Below are 22,512 nucleotides of genomic sequence, written 5' to 3' on the forward strand. Positions count from 1 at the left end.
CTGACCACAGTCCCAGGGAGACAGGCCCATGCAGGCTTCCTGTGGCTGTTTACAAAGCGCTGCTCACCACAGCCCTGTCTGGGGGAAGGGCAGGCACAGCGGGACTTTCCAGGCCCCGTTCCCCTGCAGGGCTCGCACAGGGAGCCAGGGCCCAGCTGGTTCAGCCACAGCTTGGCAGTACGGAAGAGGCTGCCTGGGCACTGGGTTTGCAAAGGGAGGAGGGGCAGTGGTGAGCCCACAGGTGGGGGAGGTGGCAAAGCCAGGAGGGCGCGGGACTGCCACAGGAGACGTGGCTCGTCCCAGGCGGGGCGCAGCCCCCTCTGCTGACATGCCCAGCGCCCGCATGGCCGGCAGGCAGCAAGGTCCGGTAGCAAACGGCAGCACTCGGAGCCTTGCTCCCATGGAGGCTGCGTGGGCTGGGCTGGCCAGGCCACGGCCGTGTGGCCGCGCCAAGGGAGGCCCTGGGGATTTCCAGCACAGCTCCCTGACCAGCCACCCCGCTGCTGGACTCCCCCTTGGGGCAAGGCAGAGTGCTAGGCACAGGCCCCTCCCGGGCTTCATTTGCAACTCCGGTTCCTACATTACCACCCTAGTTCGAACTAGGGTGGTAGTGTAGACATACCCTAAGTGAGTTAGGTTTCTGGCTGGGATCATGGAGGAAGCAGCCTAGGCAACGGGCTGGGATTTAGGGGCTCAGGCTTCCCCATCTCAAGGGGGGCTGAGGCATCCTAGGCCTGCCCTGTAACCAGATGACATCTGAGCTGTGCTGTATCCTGGAGAAGTAATAAACTCCCTCTGTTCTACTGGCTGGGGGAGTCTGTCCGTGCCCTAAGGGGGTGCAGGAGACGGGAAACCCCAACGCGCCGCCACACTCGCCAGAATGAAGACCGGCCTGAAGCTAAAACTGGAGGAACACGCAGGGCCTGCTTTGTCCCCTTGCTCGTGTGGAGGGATCCCAGGCTCCTTCTGGCCCAAGACAGCGTGTCCCGGGAGCAGGCCACCGCTCCATGCCTGGCCCAGCCCTTGTTGGGCAGCAGCCCTTGCTCACGTGGGCTCTGAGCACCCTCGGCCATGCTCTTCAGGGGTGGATTGGCACCATCGCGTGACTTAGCAGCCCTTTCCCAATAAGCTGGCCGAGCCTGTGGCTGTCACCCAGAAGCAATCCTGTGGAATAGGAGCCCGTCGGATACCTGGGCGTGAGCAACAACCGCCCAGCACTCCTCAGCGTTGCACAGACCTCGGCCCACGTTGGCCGAGCTGCGGGGCGCAGAGAGCGGCAGCTGCACCCGCGTTTTGTGCGTTTCTCTGACAAGCCAGCAACACGCCGGGGGGCCCCCGTGTGTCTGAACACAGAGACATGCCCCAGCCGCTCCCTCCGTCTCAAGCTCTCCACCACTCAGCCGTGGCACGCGGCCCGCCGCCGCTAGAGAACCCACCATGAATGCGGCAGCACATTCAGCAACACGGGCTCACAGGTGCCCCTCACCCGCCCCATTGGCCGGTCTGGGGCAATCGTCCCGCCGGGCCCAGGGCAGCCCAGGGGGAGGGGAGTCTGGCACCAGGCTCAGGCCCACTCCCACACTTGCCAGCAGACACAGGACACGGGGTGAGCCTGCTCCGCTCTCCCAGCCGCGGGGGCAGCGTGGAACCAGCCCTGCATGTCCCAGCAGCAGGAAGTGGAGCAGCATGGCTGGGGCCAGGTCACTCTGCTTCCCACTGCTGCTGCTGAGTGCAGGGGAGGCCCAGCCCTTTCTGCTGGCTCCAGGCCCCCTGCTGACCCCTCAGGCTGCACCCTTCGAGGGGAGGGGCGGAGCGGAGGGCGTGACGGAGGAGGCCTGGCAAGGGCAGAGCCTGGGACGGGTTTCCCTGCCCCCTGCTTGTCCTCCCCGCCCTATGTTGGCTTCCCATAGGAAACAGAGTTGAGCTGAAGATCTCGGTCCAGCCGGACAAGTTTGTTGAAGGGCCTGGGGGCGGGACAGCTCAGGGAGCCAAAGGACGAGCGAGCTCAAGTCCCAGGCTGTGGGCAGAACGCCCCCCGGGGAGCCCCCCCAGTCTGCTCCAAGGGCCTGGCTCCCCTCTCAGCACGGCCCCAGCGTTCTGGTCCCCAAAGCCCTACCCGATTTCCTGCTAGGACTGAAAGGGGGAGGCGCAGGCCACGGTCGACAGCCGCAGGCACTGTCCAGCCCAGCTGTGGGCGCAGGGCATGGCACGCCAAAGCAGTGAACCGCCGGAGCTGAGAGATGAGGGTTGAAAGGCTGGACCTGAGCCTCCGCCAATCACATATGCGCACGGCGCAGCCCGAAGCCCTGCCCCTGCCCTCCCCGGTGGGCACGCCGTTTGCGCTCTGCCCTGGCACCCCCTGCTTCTGCGACTGGGCAGAGCAGGGCCTGGAGGCAGGGCTGAGGTCAGTCCCGACTGTGCCGGTGCCAGCCACAGAATGTGCTTCCCCCGCAGGCGTGGAGTGCGTGGTCTTCAACGACGAGTACCTGACCTGCGTGTGGGGCAGCAGAGCTACCCTGACAGCCAACTACTCCCTCTACTACTGGTACACGCTGCCCAGGTAGGCAGCTCCTCGCTGGCCTGGCCGTAGCCCGCCTGCAGCCAGTGCAATGGGTAGGGGCTCCCAGGGGCACCCAAGGGACCTGGGTAGACCCTCTGGGGCAGACTTTGGGCCCTGGCAGCCGGGACAGCTCCCTGCTCCCAGCAGGGCTGGAGTGGCTCTGTCTGGCAGCCCCGTGGCACTAGACCTCAGGCGGGAGCGTCTGCGATGGGGCCTGCAGGCACGAGGACAAGCTGCGGGCCGAGAGGAGCAGAGAGCAGAGCCCTGCAGACCCCTGATCCCAGCAGGCAATTCTTGGGTTCTTTGCAGGCAGGGTCCCCAAGAGCCAGCCTCTGAGGCTCCCATCTGGACTCGGGCAGGGAGCCAGGGCACAGGCAGAGCCCAGCCCCTCGGGCCAGCCTGGCGCATGTGCTGGGGCTGTGCCCTCCCTGCCTGGTCTGGGGGTCCTGCTGCTGGCAGCACCCATTGGGGAATGGGCATCTCTCTCGGGACTTTGTCTGTGGTGGGGAGAGCTTGGGGCACACCCTGGAATGGCTGGGGAGTTCGTGCCAGCCCAGGCTCTAGTCTGGGGGACTGAGCATCGCTGCCCCTGGCAGAGCCCTGAGAGGGGTGCTGGGGGCCTGAGTGCCCAGCAGTCACGCCAGGAGCAGCACTGAGGGCGCCCCCAGAGCCTGGCCTTGGGGCTGATTGTCGAGCTCCTGCCGTAGGCCTGGAAACCAGTCGTCAGCAGTGGAGTGCAAGCGCTACCTCCAGGAGCAGGGCCTCAACACCGGCTGCTGGTTCGCCCGCAGCGAGATCCTGCAGTTCCGCAGCTTCCACATCCACGTCAACGCCAGCCAGCAGGGCTCCCAGCTCGTCATCCCCAGCAGTGCCATGAAGCTGCAGGACCTAGGTAGGGGATCAGCCCGGGGGCGGCGGTGCACCGGGGGCTCTGGCCACGCGCTCCCCGGGGCGGCGGTGCACCGGGGGCTCTGGCCACGCGCTCCCCGGGGCGGCGGTGCACCAGGGGCTCTGGCCACGCGCTCCCCGGGGGCGGCGGTGCACCGGGGGCTCTGGCCACGCGCTCCCCGGGGGCGGCGGTGCACCGGGGGCTCTGGCCACGCGCTCCCCGGGGCGGCGGTGCACCGGGGGCTCTGGCCACGCGCTCCCCGGGGCGGCGGTGCACCGGGGGCTCTGGCCACGCGCTCCCCGGGGCGGCGGTGCACCGGGGGCTCTGGTCACGCGCTCCCCGGGGGCGGCGGTGCACCGGGGGCTCTGGCCACGCGCTCCCCGGGGGCGGCGGTGCACCGGGGGCTCTGGCCACGCGCTCCCCGGGGGCGGCGGTGCACCGGGGGCTCTGGCCACGCGCTCCCCGGGGCGGCGGTGCACCGGGGGCTCTGGCCACGCGCTCCCCGGGGCGGCGGTGCACCGGGGGCTCTGGCCACGCGCTCCCCGGGGCGGCGGTGCACCGGGGGCTCTGGCCACGCGCTCCCCGGGGCGGCGGTGCACCGGGGGCTCTGGCCACGCGCTCCCCGGGGCGGCGGTGCACCGGGGGCTCTGGCCACGCGCTCCCCGGGGGCGGCGGTGCACCGGGGGCTCTGGCCACGCGCTCCCCGGGGGCGGCGGTGCACCGGGGGCTCTGGCCACGCGCTCCCCGGGTGCGGCGGTGCACCGGGGGCTCTGGCCACGTGCTCCCCGGGGCGGCGGTGCACCGGGGGCTCTGGCCACGCGCTCCCCGGGGCGGCGGTGCACCGGAGGCTCTGGCCACGCGCTCCCCGGGGGCTGGCAGCTCCGCTCCTGACGTGCCCCTTGCTCTGGTCCTAGCCACGGCTTTCAGAGCGAACCCGTCGCACGGGGGCTTCTGTTCTCTGCTGAGCCCCTTGGGGACTAGCTCTGGCCCTTCTGATGTCCCCCGTGGGCCCCTCGGCGCAGCCACGTCACCGTGCAGGGGCCTTTCCAAGAACGTGCCAAGAGCCCCTTGCTGGGGGTCCGCTCTGCCCTCTCCCAGCCCTCAGAGTTCCCCTCCCTCCTCGGCCCAGAAGCAGCAAGGCGGGGGTGTGGGAGCCAGTGCTGGGGGGAGCTGGGCAGCAGCAAGGGGGGCAGGGCAGGCTGCCACGCAGCAGCTTCCCCCAGCCAGCAGCCTCTGTCCACGGGGCGCTCAGACCCCCCACAGTATCAGAGGCAGCAGTGCGGGGCGACGGGAGGGGAGCTGGTTTCTAAACGGGCTCCCCTCACGGCCCAGCTCCCGCCTGGTACAGGGGCAGCAGCGCGGGGCGGGGGGGCTCCCTGGCATTGGGGCAGGGGCGCACTGGCTGCCGGCCCCACTCCTGGGGACTATGGAACAGTCCAAGGGCCCTGCTGAGTACACCCGGGGGAACTGCCCAGCCAGGGCCTGAGCGGGCCACCCCCCTGCCCCGCCCCTGCCCTGCCCTGCCCTGCCCCTGCGCCTGCCCCTGCCGCATGGGGACTGGCCGGAGCTGCTGCTGCACACAATGGGAGGCCGCCTGAGCCAGGCCCTGTCTCTTGCAGTGAAACCCGCTGCGCCAGCGAACCTGAGCATCTGCAACACGAGCAACAACCAGCTGCAGCTGACCTGGGCCTCCGTGTACCACAAGCCTGCCTGCCTAGAACACACCGTCCGATACAAGAGCAACAAGGACACTGACTGGACGGTACGGGCAGCCTGCAGCCCCCCGCGGGCTCGCGCCCGGGCCCCATGGGCTGCTGCTTCCCCGCACCACAGGCCTCCCCTCGCTTCCACTGGGCCTTCTCCCGACCCAAAGGCCCCTCGGGCTGCAGGCCCCGGCCCATGCTCCTCCCACCGCAGCCCCGTTCTCTGCACTGCCCGCGGGCCCCCTCTGCCAGCCCCGAACTGGGTGCCGGGCAGGCAGAGCGAGGGGCCAGGTGCGCCAGAACAGGCGTGGGCAGGGAAAGGGAGGGAGACAGCAGCTGAGCCCAGCTCTGGGATCCGCTTTCATGGTGCTGAGCCCAGCCGAGGGAGCCCACACCTCACGTAGGTGTGTGGTGCTGCCCTTCTGTCTGCCCCAGGAGCACGTGGTCAGAGACGAGATCTTCTCCTTGCCCAGCGTGGACTTCGAGAAGCACTACACGTTCTACGTGAGGAGCAAGATCAGCCAGTACTGCGGCAGCACCCGGCTGTGGAGCGAGTGGAGCCTGCCCGCGGCGTGGGGCAGGAACGCGTCAGACCACCGTAAGCAGGGCCCACGCCCCAGGGAGAGAGGACGTGCCCACCGCCCTGGCCAAGGCTCCCGCAGGCCTCCCAGGAGAGACGCTGGGAGGGGACCTGAGGCCGCGCTGCAGCTGTTTCTGGGGAGGCCCTGCTGCTAGCAGATGGGCCAACGGGCTCGGTTGAAAACGTGCCGAGTGGCCATGGCGGCTGCCTCCCGCTGGAGCCGGCTCTGCAGCTGGCTCGCCCACGGCTGGTGGGGAGGAGATAGGCCGATGGCTGTGCTAGCCAAGGGGGAGCCAGAGGTGCGCTGGCCTGTGTGCCTGGCGGCCAGCGAGGGCAGCTGCCACGGGGGAGCCAGAGGTGACGGGGAGCCGGGCGAGGCGTGGCAGGCGGGGAGAGGAGATAGGCCGATGGCTGTGCTAGCCAAGGGGGAGCCAGAGGCGACGGGGAGCCGGGCGAGGCGTGGCAGGCGGGGAGAGGAGACACGGCTGTCTCCTGAGGGAGTGGCTAAGATTCACAGCTGCGTGGCGCGCCTGCCAGCCTGGCCCAGCCCCAGCCCCAGCCCCAGGCCCTCCCCGCCACAGGGCAGCTCCCGCGGAGAGCAGGGGGGGCACTGCCCCGGTAAGACGGGCGGGCGCGGCGCATGCGCCTCCCCCTCCTAGGCTGGCCCCGCCACGCTAAGCAGCAGGCACGTGAAAGAGGCGGCTGGGGGTGCGTGGCCCGCGGGGGCAGCCTGTCCTGTCTCCCACTCACCACGCTGGCCGGACGGCGGGCAGGGGAGGAAAGCAACAGGCCGGGGCTACACGCAGTGGCTGTCTGCCTGCAGGCCGGGGGTGCACCCCGTAGCCACGGCTCCCTCGGCAGGGATCCCCAGGGGGCCAGCAACCAGGGCTGCCCCCGGTGAGCCCTGAGCCCCTGCATCCCTGGCCCTGCCCCCCCCAGCCCTCCTGCCCTGTGTCCCCACGTACCCCCGCCCTGTGTCCTACCACACCCCAACCCCCCCGCCCTGTGTCCCCACGTACCCCCGCCCTGTGTCCTCCCACACCCCAACCCCCCCGCCCTGTGTCCCCATGTACCCCCGCCCTGTGTCCTCCCACACCCCAACCCCCCGCCCTGTGTCCCCATGTATCCCCGCCCTGTGTCCTCCCACACCCCAACCCCCCCGCCCTGTGTCCCCATGTACCCCCGCCCTGTGTCCTCCCACACCCCAACCCCCCGCCCTGTGTCCCCATGTATCCCCGCCCTGTGTCCTCCCACACCCCAACCCCCCCGCCCTGTGTCCCCATGTACCCCCGCCCTGTGTCCTCCCACACCCCAACCCCCCCGCCCTGTGTCCCCACGTACCCCCGCCCTGTGTCCTCCCACACCCCAGCCCCCCCGCCCTGTGTCCCCATGTACCCCCGCCCTGTGTCCTCCCACACCCCAACCCCCCGCCCTGTGTCCCCATGTATCCCCGCCCTGTGTCCTCCCACACCCCAACCCCCCCGCCCTGTGTCCCCATGTACCCCCGCCCTGTGTCCTCCCACACCCCAGCCCCCCCGCCCTGTGTCCCCACGTACCCCCGCCCTGTATCCTCCCACACCCCAGCCCCCCCGCCCTGTGTCCCCACGTACCCCTGCCCTGTATCCTCCCACACCCCAGCCCCCCCGCCCTGTGTCCCCACGTATCCCCTGCCCTGTGTCCTCTCACACCCCAGCCCCCCTGCCCTGTGTCCCCACGTACCCCCTGCCCTGTGTCCTCCCACACCCCAGCCCCCCTGCCCTGTGTCCCCACGTATCCCCGCCCTGTGTCCTCCCACACCCCAGCCCCCCTGCCCTGAGGTTTGGGGGGCTCAGGTTGGGGGCTGGAATGGGGGGCTCGGGGCTGAGGTTTGGGGGGCTCAGGGTGGGGGCTGGAATGGGGGAGCTCAGGGCTGAGGTTTGGGGGGCTCAGGGCGGGGGCTGCAATGGGGCGGCTCAGGGCTGAGGTTTCGGGGGCTCAGGGCGGGGGCTGGAATGGTGGGGCTCAGGGCTGAGGTTTGGGGGGCTCAGGGCGAAGGCTGGAATGGGGAGGCTCAGGGCTGAGGTTTGGGGGGCTCAGGGCGGGGGCTGGAATGGGGGGACTCAGGGCAGGGGCTGGAATGGGGGGCTCAGGGCTGAGGTTTGGGGGGCTCAGGGCGGGGGCTGGAATGGGGAGGCTCAGGGCTGAGGTTTGGGGGGCTCAGGGCGGGGGCTGGAATGGGGGGCTCAGGGCAGGGGCTGGAATGGGGGGCTCAGGGCTGAGGTTTGGGGGGCTCAGGGCAGAGGCTGGAATGGCGGGGCTCAGGGCTGAGGTTTGGGGGGCTCAGGGCGGGGGCTGGAATGGGGAGGCTCAGGGCTGAGGTTTGGGGGGCTCAGGGCGGGGGCTGGAATGGGGGGCTCAGGGCAGGGGCTGGAATGGGGGGCTCAGGGCTGAGGTTTGGGGGGCTCAGGGCGGAGGCTGGAATGGCGGGGCTCAGGGCTGAGGTTTGGGGGGCTCAGGGCGGGGGCTGGAATGGGGGGTTAAGGCGCTGCTGTAGCATCGCTGCCCAGGCCCATCCACCCGCTGGGGCGGGAGGCTGGCTCCCCCCAGCACCCAGCAGCACTAGCTAGGGCTGGTCCTACCGACCGACCCCCGTGGCCTGAGACTGCGTGGGACTGGGGCGGGAGGCTGGTTCCCCCCAGCGCCAGCGGCACTAGCGAGGGCTGGTCCTACCGACCGACCCCCGTGGCCTGAGACTGCGTGGGACTGGGGCGGGAGGCTGGTTCCCCCCAGCGCCAGCAGCACTAGCTAGGGCTGGTCCTACCGACCGACCCCCGTGGCCTGAGACTGCGTGGGACTGGGGCGGGAGGCTGGTTCCCCCCAGCGCCAGCAGCACTAGCTAGGGCTGGTCCTACCGACCGACCCCCGTGGCCTGAGACTGCGTGGGACTGGGGCGGGAGGCTGGTTCCCCCCAGCGCCAGCAGCACTAGCTAGGGCTGGTCCTACCGACCGACCCCCGTGGCCTGAGACTGCGTGGGACTGGGGCGGGAGGCTGGTTCCCCCCAGCGCCAGCAGCACTAGCTAGGGCTGGTCCTACCGACCGACCCCCGTGGCCTGAGACTGCGTGGGACTGGGGCGGGAGGCTGGTTCCCCCCAGCGCCAGCAGCACTAGCTAGGGCTGGTCCTACCGACCGACCCCCGTGGCCTGAGACTGCGTGGGACTGGGGCGGGAGGCTAGCTCCCCCCAGCACCCAGCAGCACTAGCTAGGGCTGGTCCTACCGACCGACCCCCGTGGCCTGAGACTGCGTGGGACTGGGGCGGGAGGCTGGTTCCCCCCAGCGCCAGCAGCACTAGCGAGGGCTGGTCCTACCGACCGACCCCCGTGGCCTGAGACTGCGTGGGACTGGGGCGGGAGGCTGGTTCCCCCCAGCGCCAGCAGCACTAGCGAGGGCTGGTCCTTCCGACCAACCCCCGTGGCCTGAGACTGCGTGGGACTGGGGCGGGAGGCTGGTTCCCCCCAGCGCCAGCGGCACTAGCTAGGGCTGGTCCTACCGACCGACCCCCGTGGCCTGAGACTGCGTGGGACTGGGGCGGGAGGCTGGTTCCCCCCAGCGCCAGCGGCACTAGGGCTGGTCCTACCGACCGACCCCCGTGGCCTGAGACTGCGTGGGACTGGGGCGGGAGGCTGGCTCTCCCCAGCACCCAGCAGCACTAGCGAGGGCTGGTCCTACCGACCGACCCCCGTGGCCTGAGACTGCGTGGGACTGGGGCGGGAGGCTGGCTCCCCCCAGCACCCAGCAGCACTAGCGAGGGCTGGTCCTACCGACCGACCCCCGTGGCCTGAGACTGCGTGGGACTGGGGCGGGAGGCTGGTTCCCCCCAGCGCCAGCAGCACTAGCGAGGGCTGGTCCTACCGACCGACCCCCGTGGCCTGAGACTGCGTGGGACTGGGGCGGGAGGCTGGCTCCCCCCAGCACCCAGCAGCACTAGCGAGGGCTGGTCCTACTGACCGACCCCCGTGGCCTGAGACTGCGTGGGACTGGGGCGGGAGGCTGGTTCCCCCCAGCGCCAGCAGCACTAGCGAGGGCTGGTCCTTCCGACCAACCCCCGTGGCCTGAGACTGCGTGGGACTGGGGCGGGAGGCTGGTTCCCCCCAGCGCCAGCAGCACTAGCGAGGGCTGGTCCTACCGACCGACCCCCGTGGCCTGAGACTGCGTGGGACTGGGGCAGGAGGCTGGCTCCCCCCAGCACCCAGCAGCACTAGCGAGGGCTGGTCCTACCGACCGACCCCCGTGGCCTGAGACTGCGTGGGACTGGGGCGGGAGGCTGGTTCCCCCCAGCGCCAGCAGCACTAGCGAGGGCTGGTCCTTCCGACCAACCCCCGTGGCCTGAGACTGCGTGGGACTGCCCTAGTGCCCAGGGCGTGCCCATGCCAGCCCAGCCAGCGGCCCTGCTCCTGCCCATCCCTTTGCCCAGGTCGAGCCGTGCCCGGCTGTGTCCCTGGATCCCGAGGGGCTGTGGCAGCCCAAGGGAGAACCCCAGGGGAGAGCTTGGCCTCCGCCCCGGCAGAGCTACCAGGCTCCCTGCCCCGGCCCCTGGGGGGAGCTGCAGCACGTCCTGCTCCCCCGTCCTCACCTCCATGCTTGACACAGATGAACATGGCAGTGCCCGGGCCCAGCGGGCCTGCAGCGGGCCCCTCCCCCCTAGTCCTAGTCCGTGCCGCATGGCATGGAGTCCACACTAGCGGACATTTAAAAATGGCGGCGCCCGGAAACATGCAAATGAAGCCCGGGAAATTCCAATCCCGGGCTTCATTTGCAACTCCGGTTCCTACATTACCACCCTAGTTCGAACTAGGGTGGTAGTGTAGACATACCGTAAGTGAGTTAGGTTTCTGTCTGGGATCATGGAGGAAGCAGCCTAGGCAACGGGCTGGGATTTAGGGGCTCAGGCTTCCCCATCTCAAGGGGGGCTGAGGCATCCTAGGCCTGCCCTGTAACCAGATGACATCTGAGCTGTGCTGCATCCTGGAGAAGCAATAAACTCCCTCTGTTCTACCGGCTGGGGGAGTCTGTCCGTGCCCTAAGGGGGTGCAGGAGACGGGAAACCCCAACGCGCCGCCACACTCGCCAGAATGAAGACCGGCCTGAAGCTAAAACTGGAGGAACACGCAGGGCCTGCTTTGTCCCCTTGCTCGTGTGGAGGGATCCCAGGCTCCTTCTGGCCCAAGACAGCGTGTCCCGGGAGCAGGCCACCGCTCCATGCCTGGCCCAGCCCTTGTTGGGCAGCAGCCCTTGCTCACGTGGGCTCTGAGCACCCTCGGCCATGCTCTTCAGGGGTGGATTGGCACCATCGCGTGACTTAGCAGCCCTTTCCCAATAAGCTGGCCGAGCCTGTGGCTGTCACCCAGAAGCAATCCTGTGGAATAGGAGCCCGTCGGATACCTGGGCGTGAGCAACAACCGCCCAGCACTCCTCAGCGTTGCACAGACCTCGGCCCACGTTGGCCGAGCTGCGGGGCGCAGAGAGCGGCAGCTGCACCCGCGTTTTGTGCGTTTCTCTGACAAGCCAGCAACACGCCGGGGGGCCCCCGTGTGTCTGAACACAGAGCCATGCCCCAGCCGCTCCCTCCGTCTCAAGCTCTCCACCACTCAGCCGTGGCACGCGGCCCGCCGCCGCTAGAGAACCCACCATGAATGCGGCAGCACATTCAGCAACACGGGCTCACAGGTGCCCCTCACCCGCCCCATTGGCCGGTCTGGGGCAATCGTCCCGCCGGGCCCAGGGCAGCCCAGGGGGAGGGGAGTCTGGCACCAGGCTCAGGCCCACTCCCACACTTGCCAGCAGACACAGGACACGGGGTGAGCCTGCTCCGCTCTCCCAGCCGCGGGGGCAGCGTGGAACCAGCCCTGCATGTCCCAGCAGCAGGAAGTGGAGCAGCATGGCTGGGGCCAGGTCACTCTGCTTCCCACTGCTGCTGCTGAGTGCAGGGGAGGCCCAGCCCTTTCTGCTGGCTCCAGGCCCCCTGCTGACCCCTCAGGCTGCACCCTTCGAGGGGAGGGGCGGAGCGGAGGGCGTGACGGAGGAGGCCTGGCAAGGGCAGAGCCTGGGACGGGTTTCCCTGCCCCCTGCTTGTCCTCCCCGCCCTATGTTGGCTTCCCATAGGAAACAGAGTTGAGCTGAAGATCTCGGTCCAGCCGGACAAGTTTGTTGAAGGGCCTGGGGGCGGGACAGCTCAGGGAGCCAAAGGACGAGCGAGCTCAAGTCCCAGGCTGTGGGCAGAACGCCCCCCGGGGAGCCCCCCCAGTCTGCTCCAAGGGCCTGGCTCCCCTCTCAGCACGGCCCCAGCGTTCTGGTCCCCACAGCCCTACCCGATTTCCTGCTAGGACTGAAAGGGGGAGGCGCAGGCCACGGTCGACAGCCGCAGGCACTGTCCAGCCCAGCTGTGGGCGCAGGGCATGGCACGCCAAAGCAGTGAACCGCCGGAGCTGAGAGATGAGGGTTGAAAGGCTGGACCTGAGCCTCCGCCAATCACATATGCGCACGGCGCAGCCCGAAGCCCTGCCCCTGCCCTCCCCGGTGGGCACGCCGTTTGCGCTCTGCCCTGGCACCCCCTGCTTCTGCGACTGGGCAGAGCAGGGCCTGGAGGCAGGGCTGAGGTCAGTCCCGACTGTGCCGGTGCCAGCCACAGAATGTGCTTCCCCCGCAGGCGTGGAGTGCGTGGTCTTCAACGACGAGTACCTGACCTGCGTGTGGGGCAGCAGAGCTACCCTGACAGCCAACTACTCCCTCTACTACTGGTACACGCTGCCCAGGTAGGCAGCTCCTCGCTGGCCTGGCCGTAGCCCGCCTGCAGCCAGTGCAATGGGTAGGGGCTCCCAGGGGCACCCAAGGGACCTGGGTAGACCCTCTGGGGCAGACTTTGGGCCCTGGCAGCCGGGACAGCTCCCTGCTCCCAGCAGGGCTGGAGTGGCTCTGTCTGGCAGCCCCGTGGCACTAGACCTCAGGCGGGAGCGTCTGCGATGGGGCCTGCAGGCACGAGGACAAGCTGCGGGCCGAGAGGAGCAGAGAGCAGAGCCCTGCAGACCCCTGATCCCAGCAGGCAATTCTTGGGTTCTTTGCAGGCAGGGTCCCCAAGAGCCAGCCTCTGAGGCTCCCATCTGGACTCGGGCAGGGAGCCAGGGCACAGGCAGAGCCCAGCCCCTCGGGCCAGCCTGGCGCATGTGCTGGGGCTGTGCCCTCCCTGCCTGGTCTGGGGGTCCTGCTGCTGGCAGCACCCATTGGGGAATGGGCATCTCTCTCGGGACTTTGTCTGTGGTGGGGAGAGCTTGGGGCACACCCTGGAATGGCTGGGGAGTTCGTGCCAGCCCAGGCTCTAGTCTGGGGGACTGAGCATCGCTGCCCCTGGCAGAGCCCTGAGAGGGGTGCTGGGGGCCTGAGTGCCCAGCAGTCACGCCAGGAGCAGCACTGAGGGCGCCCCCAGAGCCTGGCCTTGGGGCTGATTGTCGAGCTCCTGCCGTAGGCCTGGAAACCAGTCGTCAGCAGTGGAGTGCAAGCGCTACCTCCAGGAGCAGGGCCTCAACACCGGCTGCTGGTTCGCCCGCAGCGAGATCCTGCAGTTCCGCAGCTTCCACATCCACGTCAACGCCAGCCAGCAGGGCTCCCAGCTCGTCATCCCCAGCAGTGCCATGAAGCTGCAGGACCTAGGTAGGGGATCAGCCCGGGGGCGGCGGTGCACCGGGGGCTCTGGCCACGCGCTCCCCGGGGCGGCGGTGCACCGGGGGCTCTGGCCACGCGCTCCCCGGGGCGGCGGTGCACCAGGGGCTCTGGCCACGCGCTCCCCGGGGGCGGCGGTGCACCGGGGGCTCTGGCCACGCGCACCCCGGGGGCGGCGGTGCACCGGGGGCTCTGGCCACGCGCTCCCCGGGGCGGCGGTGCACCGGGGGCTCTGGCCACGCGCTCCCCGGGGCGGCGGTGCACCGGGGGCTCTGGCCACGCGCTCCCCGGGGCGGCGGTGCACCGGGGGCTCTGGTCACGCGCTCCCCGGGGGCGGCGGTGCACCGGGGGCTCTGGCCACGCGCTCCCCGGGGGCGGCGGTGCACCGGGGGCTCTGGCCACGCGCTCCCCGGGGGCGGCGGTGCACCGGGGGCTCTGGCCACGCGCTCCCCGGGGCGGCGGTGCACCGGGGGCTCTGGCCACGCGCTCCCCGGGGCGGCGGTGCACCGGGGGCTCTGGCCACGCGCTCCCCGGGGCGGCGGTGCACCGGGGGCTCTGGCCACGCGCTCCCCGGGGCGGCGGTGCACCGGGGGCTCTGGCCACGCGCTCCCCGGGGCGGCGGTGCACCGGGGGCTCTGGCCACGCGCTCCCCGGGGCGGCGGTGCACCGGGGGCTCTGGCCACGCGCTCCCCGGGGGCGGCGGTGCACCGGGGGCTCTGGCCACGCGCTCCCCGGGGGCGGCGGTGCACCGGGGGCTCTGGCCACGCGCTCCCCGGGTGCGGCGGTGCACCGGGGGCTCTGGCCACGTGCTCCCCGGGGCGGCGGTGCACCGGGGGCTCTGGCCACGCGCTCCCCGGGGCGGCGGTGCACCGGAGGCTCTGGCCACGCGCTCCCCGGGGGCTGGCAGCTCCGCTCCTGACGTGCCCCTTGCTCTGGTCCTAGCCACGGCTTTCAGAGCGAACCCGTCGCACGGGGGCTTCTGTTCTCTGCTGAGCCCCTTGGGGACTAGCTCTGGCCCTTCTGATGTCCCCCGTGGGCCCCTCGGCGCAGCCACGTCACCGTGCAGGGGCCTTTCCAAGAACGTGCCAAGAGCCCCTTGCTGGGGGTCCGCTCTGCCCTCTCCCAGCCCTCAGAGTTCCCCTCCCTCCTCGGCCCAGAAGCAGCAAGGCGGGGGTGTGGGAGCCAGTGCTGGGGGGAGCTGGGCAGCAGCAAGGGGGGCAGGGCAGGCTGCCACGCAGCAGCTTCCCCCAGCCAGCAGCCTCTGTCCACGGGGCGCTCAGACCCCCCACAGTATCAGAGGCAGCAGTGCGGGGCGACGGGAGGGGAGCTGGTTTCTAAACGGGCTCCCCTCACGGCCCAGCTCCCGCCTGGTACAGGGGCAGCAGCGCGGGGCGGGGGGGCTCCCTGGCATTGGGGCAGGGGCGCACTGGCTGCCGGCCCCACTCCTGGGGACTATGGAACAGTCCAAGGGCCCTGCTGAGTACACCCGGGGGAACTGCCCAGCCAGGGCCTGAGCGGGCCACCCCCCTGCCCCGCCCCTGCCCTGCCCTGCCCTGCCCCTGCGCCTGCCCCTGCCGCATGGGGACTGGCCGGAGCTGCTGCTGCACACAATGGGAGGCCGCCTGAGCCAGGCCCTGTCTCTTGCAGTGAAACCCGCTGCGCCAGCGAACCTGAGCATCTGCAACACGAGCAACAACCAGCTGCAGCTGACCTGGGCCTCCGTGTACCACAAGCCTGCCTGCCTAGAACACACCGTCCGATACAAGAGCAACAAGGACACTGACTGGACGGTACGGGCAGCCTGCAGCCCCCCGCGGGCTCGCGCCCGGGCCCCATGGGCTGCTGCTTCCCCGCACCACAGGCCTCCCCTCGCTTCCACTGGGCCTTCTCCCGACCCAAAGGCCCCTCGGGCTGCAGGCCCCGGCCCATGCTCCTCCCACCGCAGCCCCGTTCTCTGCACTGCCCGCGGGCCCCCTCTGCCAGCCCCGAACTGGGTGCCGGGCAGGCAGAGCGAGGGGCCAGGTGCGCCAGAACAGGCGTGGGCAGGGAAAGGGAGGGAGACAGCAGCTGAGCCCAGCTCTGGGATCCGCTTTCATGGTGCTGAGCCCAGCCGAGGGAGCCCACACCTCACGTAGGTGTGTGGTGCTGCCCTTCTGTCTGCCCCAGGAGCACGTGGTCAGAGACGAGATCTTCTCCTTGCCCAGCGTGGACTTCGAGAAGCACTACACGTTCTACGTGAGGAGCAAGATCAGCCAGTACTGCGGCAGCACCCGGCTGTGGAGCGAGTGGAGCCTGCCCGCGGCGTGGGGCAGGAACGCGTCAGACCACCGTAAGCAGGGCCCACGCCCCAGGGAGAGAGGACGTGCCCACCGCCCTGGCCAAGGCTCCCGCAGGCCTCCCAGGAGAGACGCTGGGAGGGGACCTGAGGCCGCGCTGCAGCTGTTTCTGGGGAGGCCCTGCTGCTAGCAGATGGGCCAACGGGCTCGGTTGAAAACGTGCCGAGTGGCCATGGCGGCTGCCTCCCGCTGGAGCCGGCTCTGCAGCTGGCTCGCCCACGGCTGGTGGGGAGGAGATAGGCCGTGGGCCCCCCAACTGGCCGAGCCCGCCCCCCCGCCCCTCGCGGATCTCACGGAAATTGCCGAGCGCTGCCGGGGATCCCCGAGCCCGCCCCCCCGCCCCTCGCGGATCTCACGGAAATTGCCGAGCGCTGCCGGGGATCCCCGAGCCCGCCCCCGCGTGCACGGAAAGGGCCGAGGGGCCCAGCGCCAGTTCCCAGCCCTGAGCCAGGCCTGAGGGGGAAGCGCCCCCCCGCCTCTACCACTGCCCCCGGGAGACCCCCCCAGGCAGCCTCTGGGCAGGGGGCAAAGGGCAGTTGGGGGGCAGGGGGCAATTGGGGGGGCAGGGGGCAAAGGGCAGTTGGGGGCAGGGGCAAAGGGCAGTTGGGGGGCAGGGGGCAGTTGGGGGGCAGGGGGCAAAGGGCAGTTGGGGGGCAGGGGGTAGTTGGGGGGGTAGGGGGCAAAGGGCAGTTGGGGGCAGGGGGCAGTTGGGGGGGCAGGGGCAAAGGGCAGTTGGGGGGCAGGGGGCAGTTGGGGGGGCAGGGGCAAAGGGCAGTTGGGGGGCAGGGGGCAGTTGGGGGGCAGGGGGCAAAGGGCAGTTGGGGGGCAGGGGGCAGTTGGGGGGGCAGGGGGAAAGGGCAGTTGGGGGGCAGGGGGCAGTTGGGGGGCAGGGGCAAAGGGCAGTTGGGGGGCAGGGGGCAGTTGGGGGGGCAGGGGGAAAGGGCAGTTGGGGGGCAGGGGGCAGTTGGGGGGGCAGGAGGCAAAGGGCAGTTGGGGGGCAGGGGTCCTGATGGCAGCTCCGGCCCAAAGTCCGTGTGGTGCTCCCAGCGTCCCCCGGATGGCCCATCCTGCCGGGGCTCCAGCACCTGGGCAGCCACCCCAGGCCTTGGCCCCCTGCCCGCCCAGCAACGCGAGCACTGAGGATTCCCGTCGTGCGCACCCTGGAGCAGGCTCGGTCTGGCACCCCAGGCTCCACATCAGAACATGAGAACGGCCGTGCTGGGTCAGACCAAAGGTCCATCTAGCCCAGTATCCTGCCTGCCCATCCCAGAGGGGGTGGACCGAAGACAATGATCAAGCGATTTGTCTCCTGCCATCTCTCTCCAGCCTCTGACAAACAGAGGCCAGGGACACCATTTTATCCCCTGGCTAATAGCCTTTTATGGACCTAACCTCCATGAAATTATCCAGCTTCTCTTTAAACTCTATTATAGTCCTAGCCTTCACAGCCTCCTCTGGCAAGGAGTTCCACAGGTTGACTACACGCTGTGTGAAGAAGAACTTTCTTTTATTAGTTTTAAACCTGCTCCCCATTAATTTCATTTGGTGTCCTCTAGTTCTTCTATTATGGGAACTAATAAATAACTTTTCTTTATTCACCCTCTCCACACCACTCATGATTTTATAGACCTCTATCATATCCCCCTCAGTCTCCTCTTTTCTTTTCCACGCCGAGCTCCAGCTTCAGCTCCAGCCGTGGGGCACCTCGAGCTCCAGCACCAGGACACCCCAGTCTCCATGCCAAGCTCCCCTTCATCCCAGGCTCTGGCCCCAAGGCTCCTTGAGCTCCATCCCAAACTCCAGCCCCAGGGTCCCCATCACGCCTGAGCCCCGCAGGCCCAGCCCACTGTGACCCCATAGTCAGGGCTGTGATGCCAGCACCCCCTTGCTGAGAGGGGATGCTGCAGCTGGTGCCTTTCCAGTCCTGCTGTCAGAGGGGCAGCAGTTTGGGGTGCCCCAAGCTGCCCAGGCCGCCCCCCGGTGTGAACGCCCTGCCGTGCTGGGGCCTGGCTAGTGTGACGTAGTGGGGGTACTTGCTGGGATGTGGTGACCCCTGCTGTCTGGAGCAAGACCCAGCAGGGAAAACCTCACTAGGCAGAGGTGATGCCAAACTTGTTGAACCAGTGGCCAGACACCCCCCAAGGAGAGGAACAAAGGAAGGTGGATGCTGCCCTGGCTGGGGGGCAGGGCTGGAAGTTAGTGAGTTGGTGGCTGGCTGTCGGAGGGCATGGAGGAGAGCCTAGGGGAAGGGGCTGGAGTTTAGGGGCCCAGTCTCCCCATCTCAAGGGGGCCTGAGGCATCCTAGCCCAGCTCTGTGACCAGATTACATCTGTGCTGCGCTGTGCTGGAGGAGCAATAAACCACCCTCAATTGCACTGGCTGGTGCAGTCTGTTTGTGCCATTTCGGGGTGCAGGAGACGGGGAACCCCCAACGCGCTGTCACAGCTAGCCCAGCCCAGGCGATGTTCGCAGGCTGGGCTGCAGCTCACAGGGAGTTTCCCTTGGCTGTAGAAGGAAGCACATGCTGTGCCTAGCCCCCAGGGTTGCTGCGACCTAGCATTGGCCCGCCTGCAAGAACTGGGGTTGAGGGCTAGCACAGGAAGCAGCAATGTGTGCGGAAGCTGAGAGCAAGCTGCGTGGTATCCTCCTTTCACAGCGAGTGCTCAAGCCACAAGGAGCTGTGACACAGCCAGCTCCGCCACCCGCCTGGCCCTGGGGCCCTGAGAACAGGTGGCAGCCCAGGCCCATGGATTCCTCTCTTACTCTCCCCTCCGCCACCACGGAAGCTGGGATGTTCCTGACTCTGCTCCTGCTGCTGTCCAGGCACAGCCAGCGAGCCACAGCCGCCCAGGGCCCACAAGGTAATGCTCACGCTTCTCTCCCAGCCTCCTGGCAGCCCTCGATCCCTCATTCCCCGTGTCCTGCAGGTCAGCTTTGTGGGTCGGGGAGCAGGCAAGGCAGGCGCACCTCAGCATGATGCTGAGAGGGGCGAGGGGGGGCCATGCTGGCTCTGGAGGTTCGGCATTGGCTGGAGGCCTTTGCCCTGTGGGCTCAGAGCCATCCCAGCTTAGAAGGACTTGACCCAGCACCCCCATGGACACCACAGAGGGGCCTTTGGGAAGCATTTGTAAAACAGATCACTTCCTCATGGTGCTTTCTCTGTGGCACAGGGCCCCACTGTTGGCACAAACTGACCCATTTGTTCTTCGTTTCAAGGGTTAGGCCTGAATCATCCATGGAGGCTGAATTCACTTCTCCCGCTTAGTCCCAGGGCTGGGGGCAGGGGCAGGGAAGAGGCTTGAGCCGTAACTCCTCCGTTGCCCGAGGATGCTGCTGCCGGGTACCTTGTTGTGCTGATGCGCTGGAAAATACCTTGGCACAAGTGAAATAGCAATGAAGGGTGAAGATGTTGCTCGAGGGATGACATCTAGCCATTGGGCAGTGCATGGTGTCTGTCAGGATATGTGTCTGCAGGGGCATGAGGTGGTATCCATGGAGGGATGCTCCGTGGTATCCATGGGGGTGAGGGCTGGCCACAGGGCAGTACGTGTCGGGGTTGCGGTTGGCCACGGGGCATTACGTGGCACCTGTCAAGGTGATGGCTGGTCACGGGACAATACGTGGTACCTGTTGGGGGTGGCAGCTGGCTGCCGGGCAGTACATGTCAGGGTGACGGTTGGCCACAGGGCATTACATGGCACCTGTCAAGGTGGCGGCTGGCCACAGGACAGTAAATGGGACCTGTTGGGGTGGCGACTGGCTGCAGGACAGTACGTGGGACCTGTCGGGGTGGCAGCTGGTCTCAGGACAGTATGTGGGACCTGTCGGGGTGGCGGCTGGCCGCAGGGCAGTATGTGGGACCTGTCGGGGTGGCGGCTGGTCTCAGGACAGTATGTGGGACCTGTCGGGGTGGTGGATAGTCTCAGGACAATACGTGGGACCTGTCGGGGTCACGGTTGGTCTCAGGACAGTACGTGGGACCTGTCGGAGTGGCGGCTGGCCACAGGGCAGTACGTGGGACCTGTTGGGGTGGCGGATCGTCTCAGGACAATACGTGGGACCTGTCGGGGTGACGGTTGGTCTCAGGACAGTACGTGGGACCTGTCGGGGTGGCGGCTGGCCTCAGGGCAGTACGTGGGACCTGTCGGGGTGGCGGCTGGTCTCAGGACAGTATGTGGGACCTGTCGGGGTGGCGGATAGTCTCAGGACAGCACATGGGACCTGTCGGGGTGACGGTTGGTCTCAGGACAGTACGTGGGACCTGTCGGGGTGGCGGCTGGCCGCAGGGCAGTACGTGGGACCTGTCGGGATGGTGGCTGGTCAAAGGACAGTACGTGGGACCTGTCGGGGTGGCGGCTGGCCACAGGGCAGTACGTGGGACCTGTCGGGGTGGCGGATCGTCTCAGGACAATACGTGGGACCTGTCGGGGTGACGGTTGGTCTCAGGACAGTACGTGGGACCTGTCGGGGTGGCGGATCGTCTCAGGACAGTACATGGGACCTGTCGGGGTGACGGTTGGTCTCAGGACAGTACGTGGGACCTGTCGGGGTGGCGGCTGGCCGCAGGGCAGTACGTGGGACCTGTCGGGGTGGCGGCTGGCCGCAGGGCAGTACGTGGGACCTGTCGGGGTGGCGGATAGACTCAGGACAGTACGTGGGACCTGTCGGGGCGACAGCTGGGGGATGACTTCTGGGTGCAGAGCGGTACGTGGTACGGTCAGGTTGGCAGCTGCGGGCCAATGGCTGGCCATAGGGCTGTAGGTGACATCTGTTCTCTTTTGCGTTCTCCCAGCAGCCTGGCAGCACCACTGCTACTAGCTGCAGGAATTGGGGAAGTATTGCTGCTTCCCTGGGATTTCCCCAGACACCCTTAGGGTGAGGAACCCCCCTCCCTGAATTTCCCCAACACCCCTCAAGTTGTCAGTTGTTGCTTTGGCTGGGGCTTGGTTCCAGTCCCTGGAGTGCCGGGGGATGGACTGTCCTTCGTGCAGAGAATGGTCCTGGTCTGCCCTGAGCGAGGGTGTCCCCTGCAGGGGACCACGCTGGCGAAGCAGGCGCCGATGCTAGATGCCAGTGGGGAGACGGGGTGGCGACAGGTGTTTGGCCTGATGCTCTGCCCATGGCTCACGAGCACTATTTGACCTGCCCCTCGCCACTGTTTAAAGACAAACCCTGACACGGCGTTACACCCCATGGACCCCTGCTCCCGCCCGCACCAGGGCCCCTGGCTCGCGTTGCTCAGGAGGTAGAGTGGTGGTGGGCGGAGTTGCCCTGGGCCCTGCACCGCCTAGGGCCAGCCCTGTTCCAACAGTGGGGGCAGGAGGCAGAGGCTGCTCAAATCCACGGTCTTCGGAGAGGGACCTGGAAGTCAGCTGTGGGCCACGGGCGAGGGAAGGAGTCACTGGCGTGTGACGTGTACCTGGAACGAAGGACGCAGCATTTTCCTGCAGTGCTGCCTGCCGGCAATGCATTACCAGTGCTGCTCGTGTTCCTCCCTCTGCATGGCATTTAGCAGCAGGATGTGAGTATCTGCACCGAAGCGTGGGCCTCTCTCAGTTCAGATGTGTATCAGCTCCCGTCTCTGGGTTCGTCTGCTCTGACGTCAGCAAGGAGGCTGGCAGCCCTCGTGTCCCTAGTGCGAGAACCTCCGGAGAAAGGGGGCTCCTCCCTGGACGGGCACCCAGGGCCCAGGCTCTCTCCCAGCCCTGCTGTTCATCACTAGCATGGAGTGCTCGGGACTCTGCCGGTGTCACCCGTCGCTCCTGTTCCATCATTCCCTGAGCACGCCTGGAGAACCCACCGCAGGCTTCCCAGCAGCGCCACAGAGGAGGAGCAAGACAGGAAACATCCCCAACTGCCGAGAAGGGCGAGAGATCCTTTGCCTGGCACCTCTGAGATCTCAGCCGCCTCAGGCCGGAATCCGTGTTCTGGCCGGGTGAGTGCAGGTCAGCGATGCGCAGGGCTAGTCAGAAAGAGGCAGCTGTGGGCGAGGAGGGCTACTTCAAAGTGGTCGTGCCACGGCGAGCCGGGGGCCAGCCCTGAGGCTCCACACAGCGCTGCCGCTTTGACACGCCGTGGGGAGCCCGGAGCCCCCGGCCGACCCTAGGCTCCTGTGACGGACCGGGCCGTGTCTGGGCACAGCTGAGGGCGCCTGCTCAGGGCGAATTGCTCAAATCCGGGGCTCCTTACAGCCCCCAGACTGGTGACCTCTCCAAACAGGCCACAAACCAGTCCCACAGAGCGCTTCAGCTGCCTGCCTGAAGCCTCCCGAGCAAAACCCCTCCGACACCCCAGCAATATCCATGCCCCAGATGGCCCCGGGCCTCATACACAGGTGGGGGGTCCTAGCACCCAATCCCACCTACCCCGAACAAGTTCTGTCCGGTTCCAGGAAACCAGCCACAGATCTCTGGCCAATTTATCCTTTAGACCTTACCCACAAATCACGCATCTAACAACTAAAGGTTTATTAACACAAGAAAGAAAAGCCTGAGAGTAAGGTTATTAAAGTACAGTACGTTACATGCACCGAATCTCCCAGTTCTCGATGCAGGCTCTAGCAGAGATGTTGCAGCTGCTGGTTTAAAAGTTCTTATTGCACATCCTACGATCAGGATGGGTTCACAGGTCGTCCGGGCTCTTCGATCCCTGCAGTGCTGCCTCTGGGATGAAGTGCTGAGCTGAAGACAAAAATGGCATCGACCACATGGCCTCTTTATACCTCCTTCCTGGCCTCTTCTAGTATGTAGCAG

The 22,512-nt window shown here is 68.0% G+C and overlaps 1 protein-coding gene across 2 annotated transcripts in view; it reads left to right on the plus strand.

Annotated features, from left to right (window-relative positions):
* IL2RG (interleukin 2 receptor subunit gamma) overlaps nucleotides 1-22,512 on the plus strand; it is a 45,554-nt gene that overhangs the window by 9,931 nt on the left and 13,111 nt on the right. The window contains exons 2-9 of one of the 2 annotated variants that reach the window (XM_075917654.2): nucleotides 2,455-2,560; nucleotides 3,268-3,452; nucleotides 5,069-5,211; nucleotides 5,588-5,750; nucleotides 12,418-12,523; nucleotides 13,231-13,415; nucleotides 15,072-15,214; nucleotides 15,591-15,753. In XM_075917654.2, the coding sequence (XP_075773769.2) occupies nucleotides 2,455-2,560; nucleotides 3,268-3,452; nucleotides 5,069-5,211; nucleotides 5,588-5,750; nucleotides 12,418-12,523; nucleotides 13,231-13,415; nucleotides 15,072-15,214; nucleotides 15,591-15,753 (1,194 nt within the window). Of the gene's footprint in view, nucleotides 1-2,454; nucleotides 2,561-3,267; nucleotides 3,453-5,068; nucleotides 5,212-5,587; nucleotides 5,751-12,417; nucleotides 12,524-13,230; nucleotides 13,416-15,071; nucleotides 15,215-15,590; nucleotides 15,754-18,404; nucleotides 18,622-22,512 lie in introns of those variants that run through there. The other variant, XM_089781765.1, reaches the window with a different exon arrangement.

Source organism: Pelodiscus sinensis, chromosome 13 (genome assembly GCF_052426305.1).
Source record: "Pelodiscus sinensis isolate ZL-2025 chromosome 13, ASM5242630v1, whole genome shotgun sequence".
In the NCBI taxonomy this organism is placed as follows: Eukaryota; Metazoa; Chordata; order Testudines; family Trionychidae; genus Pelodiscus; species Pelodiscus sinensis.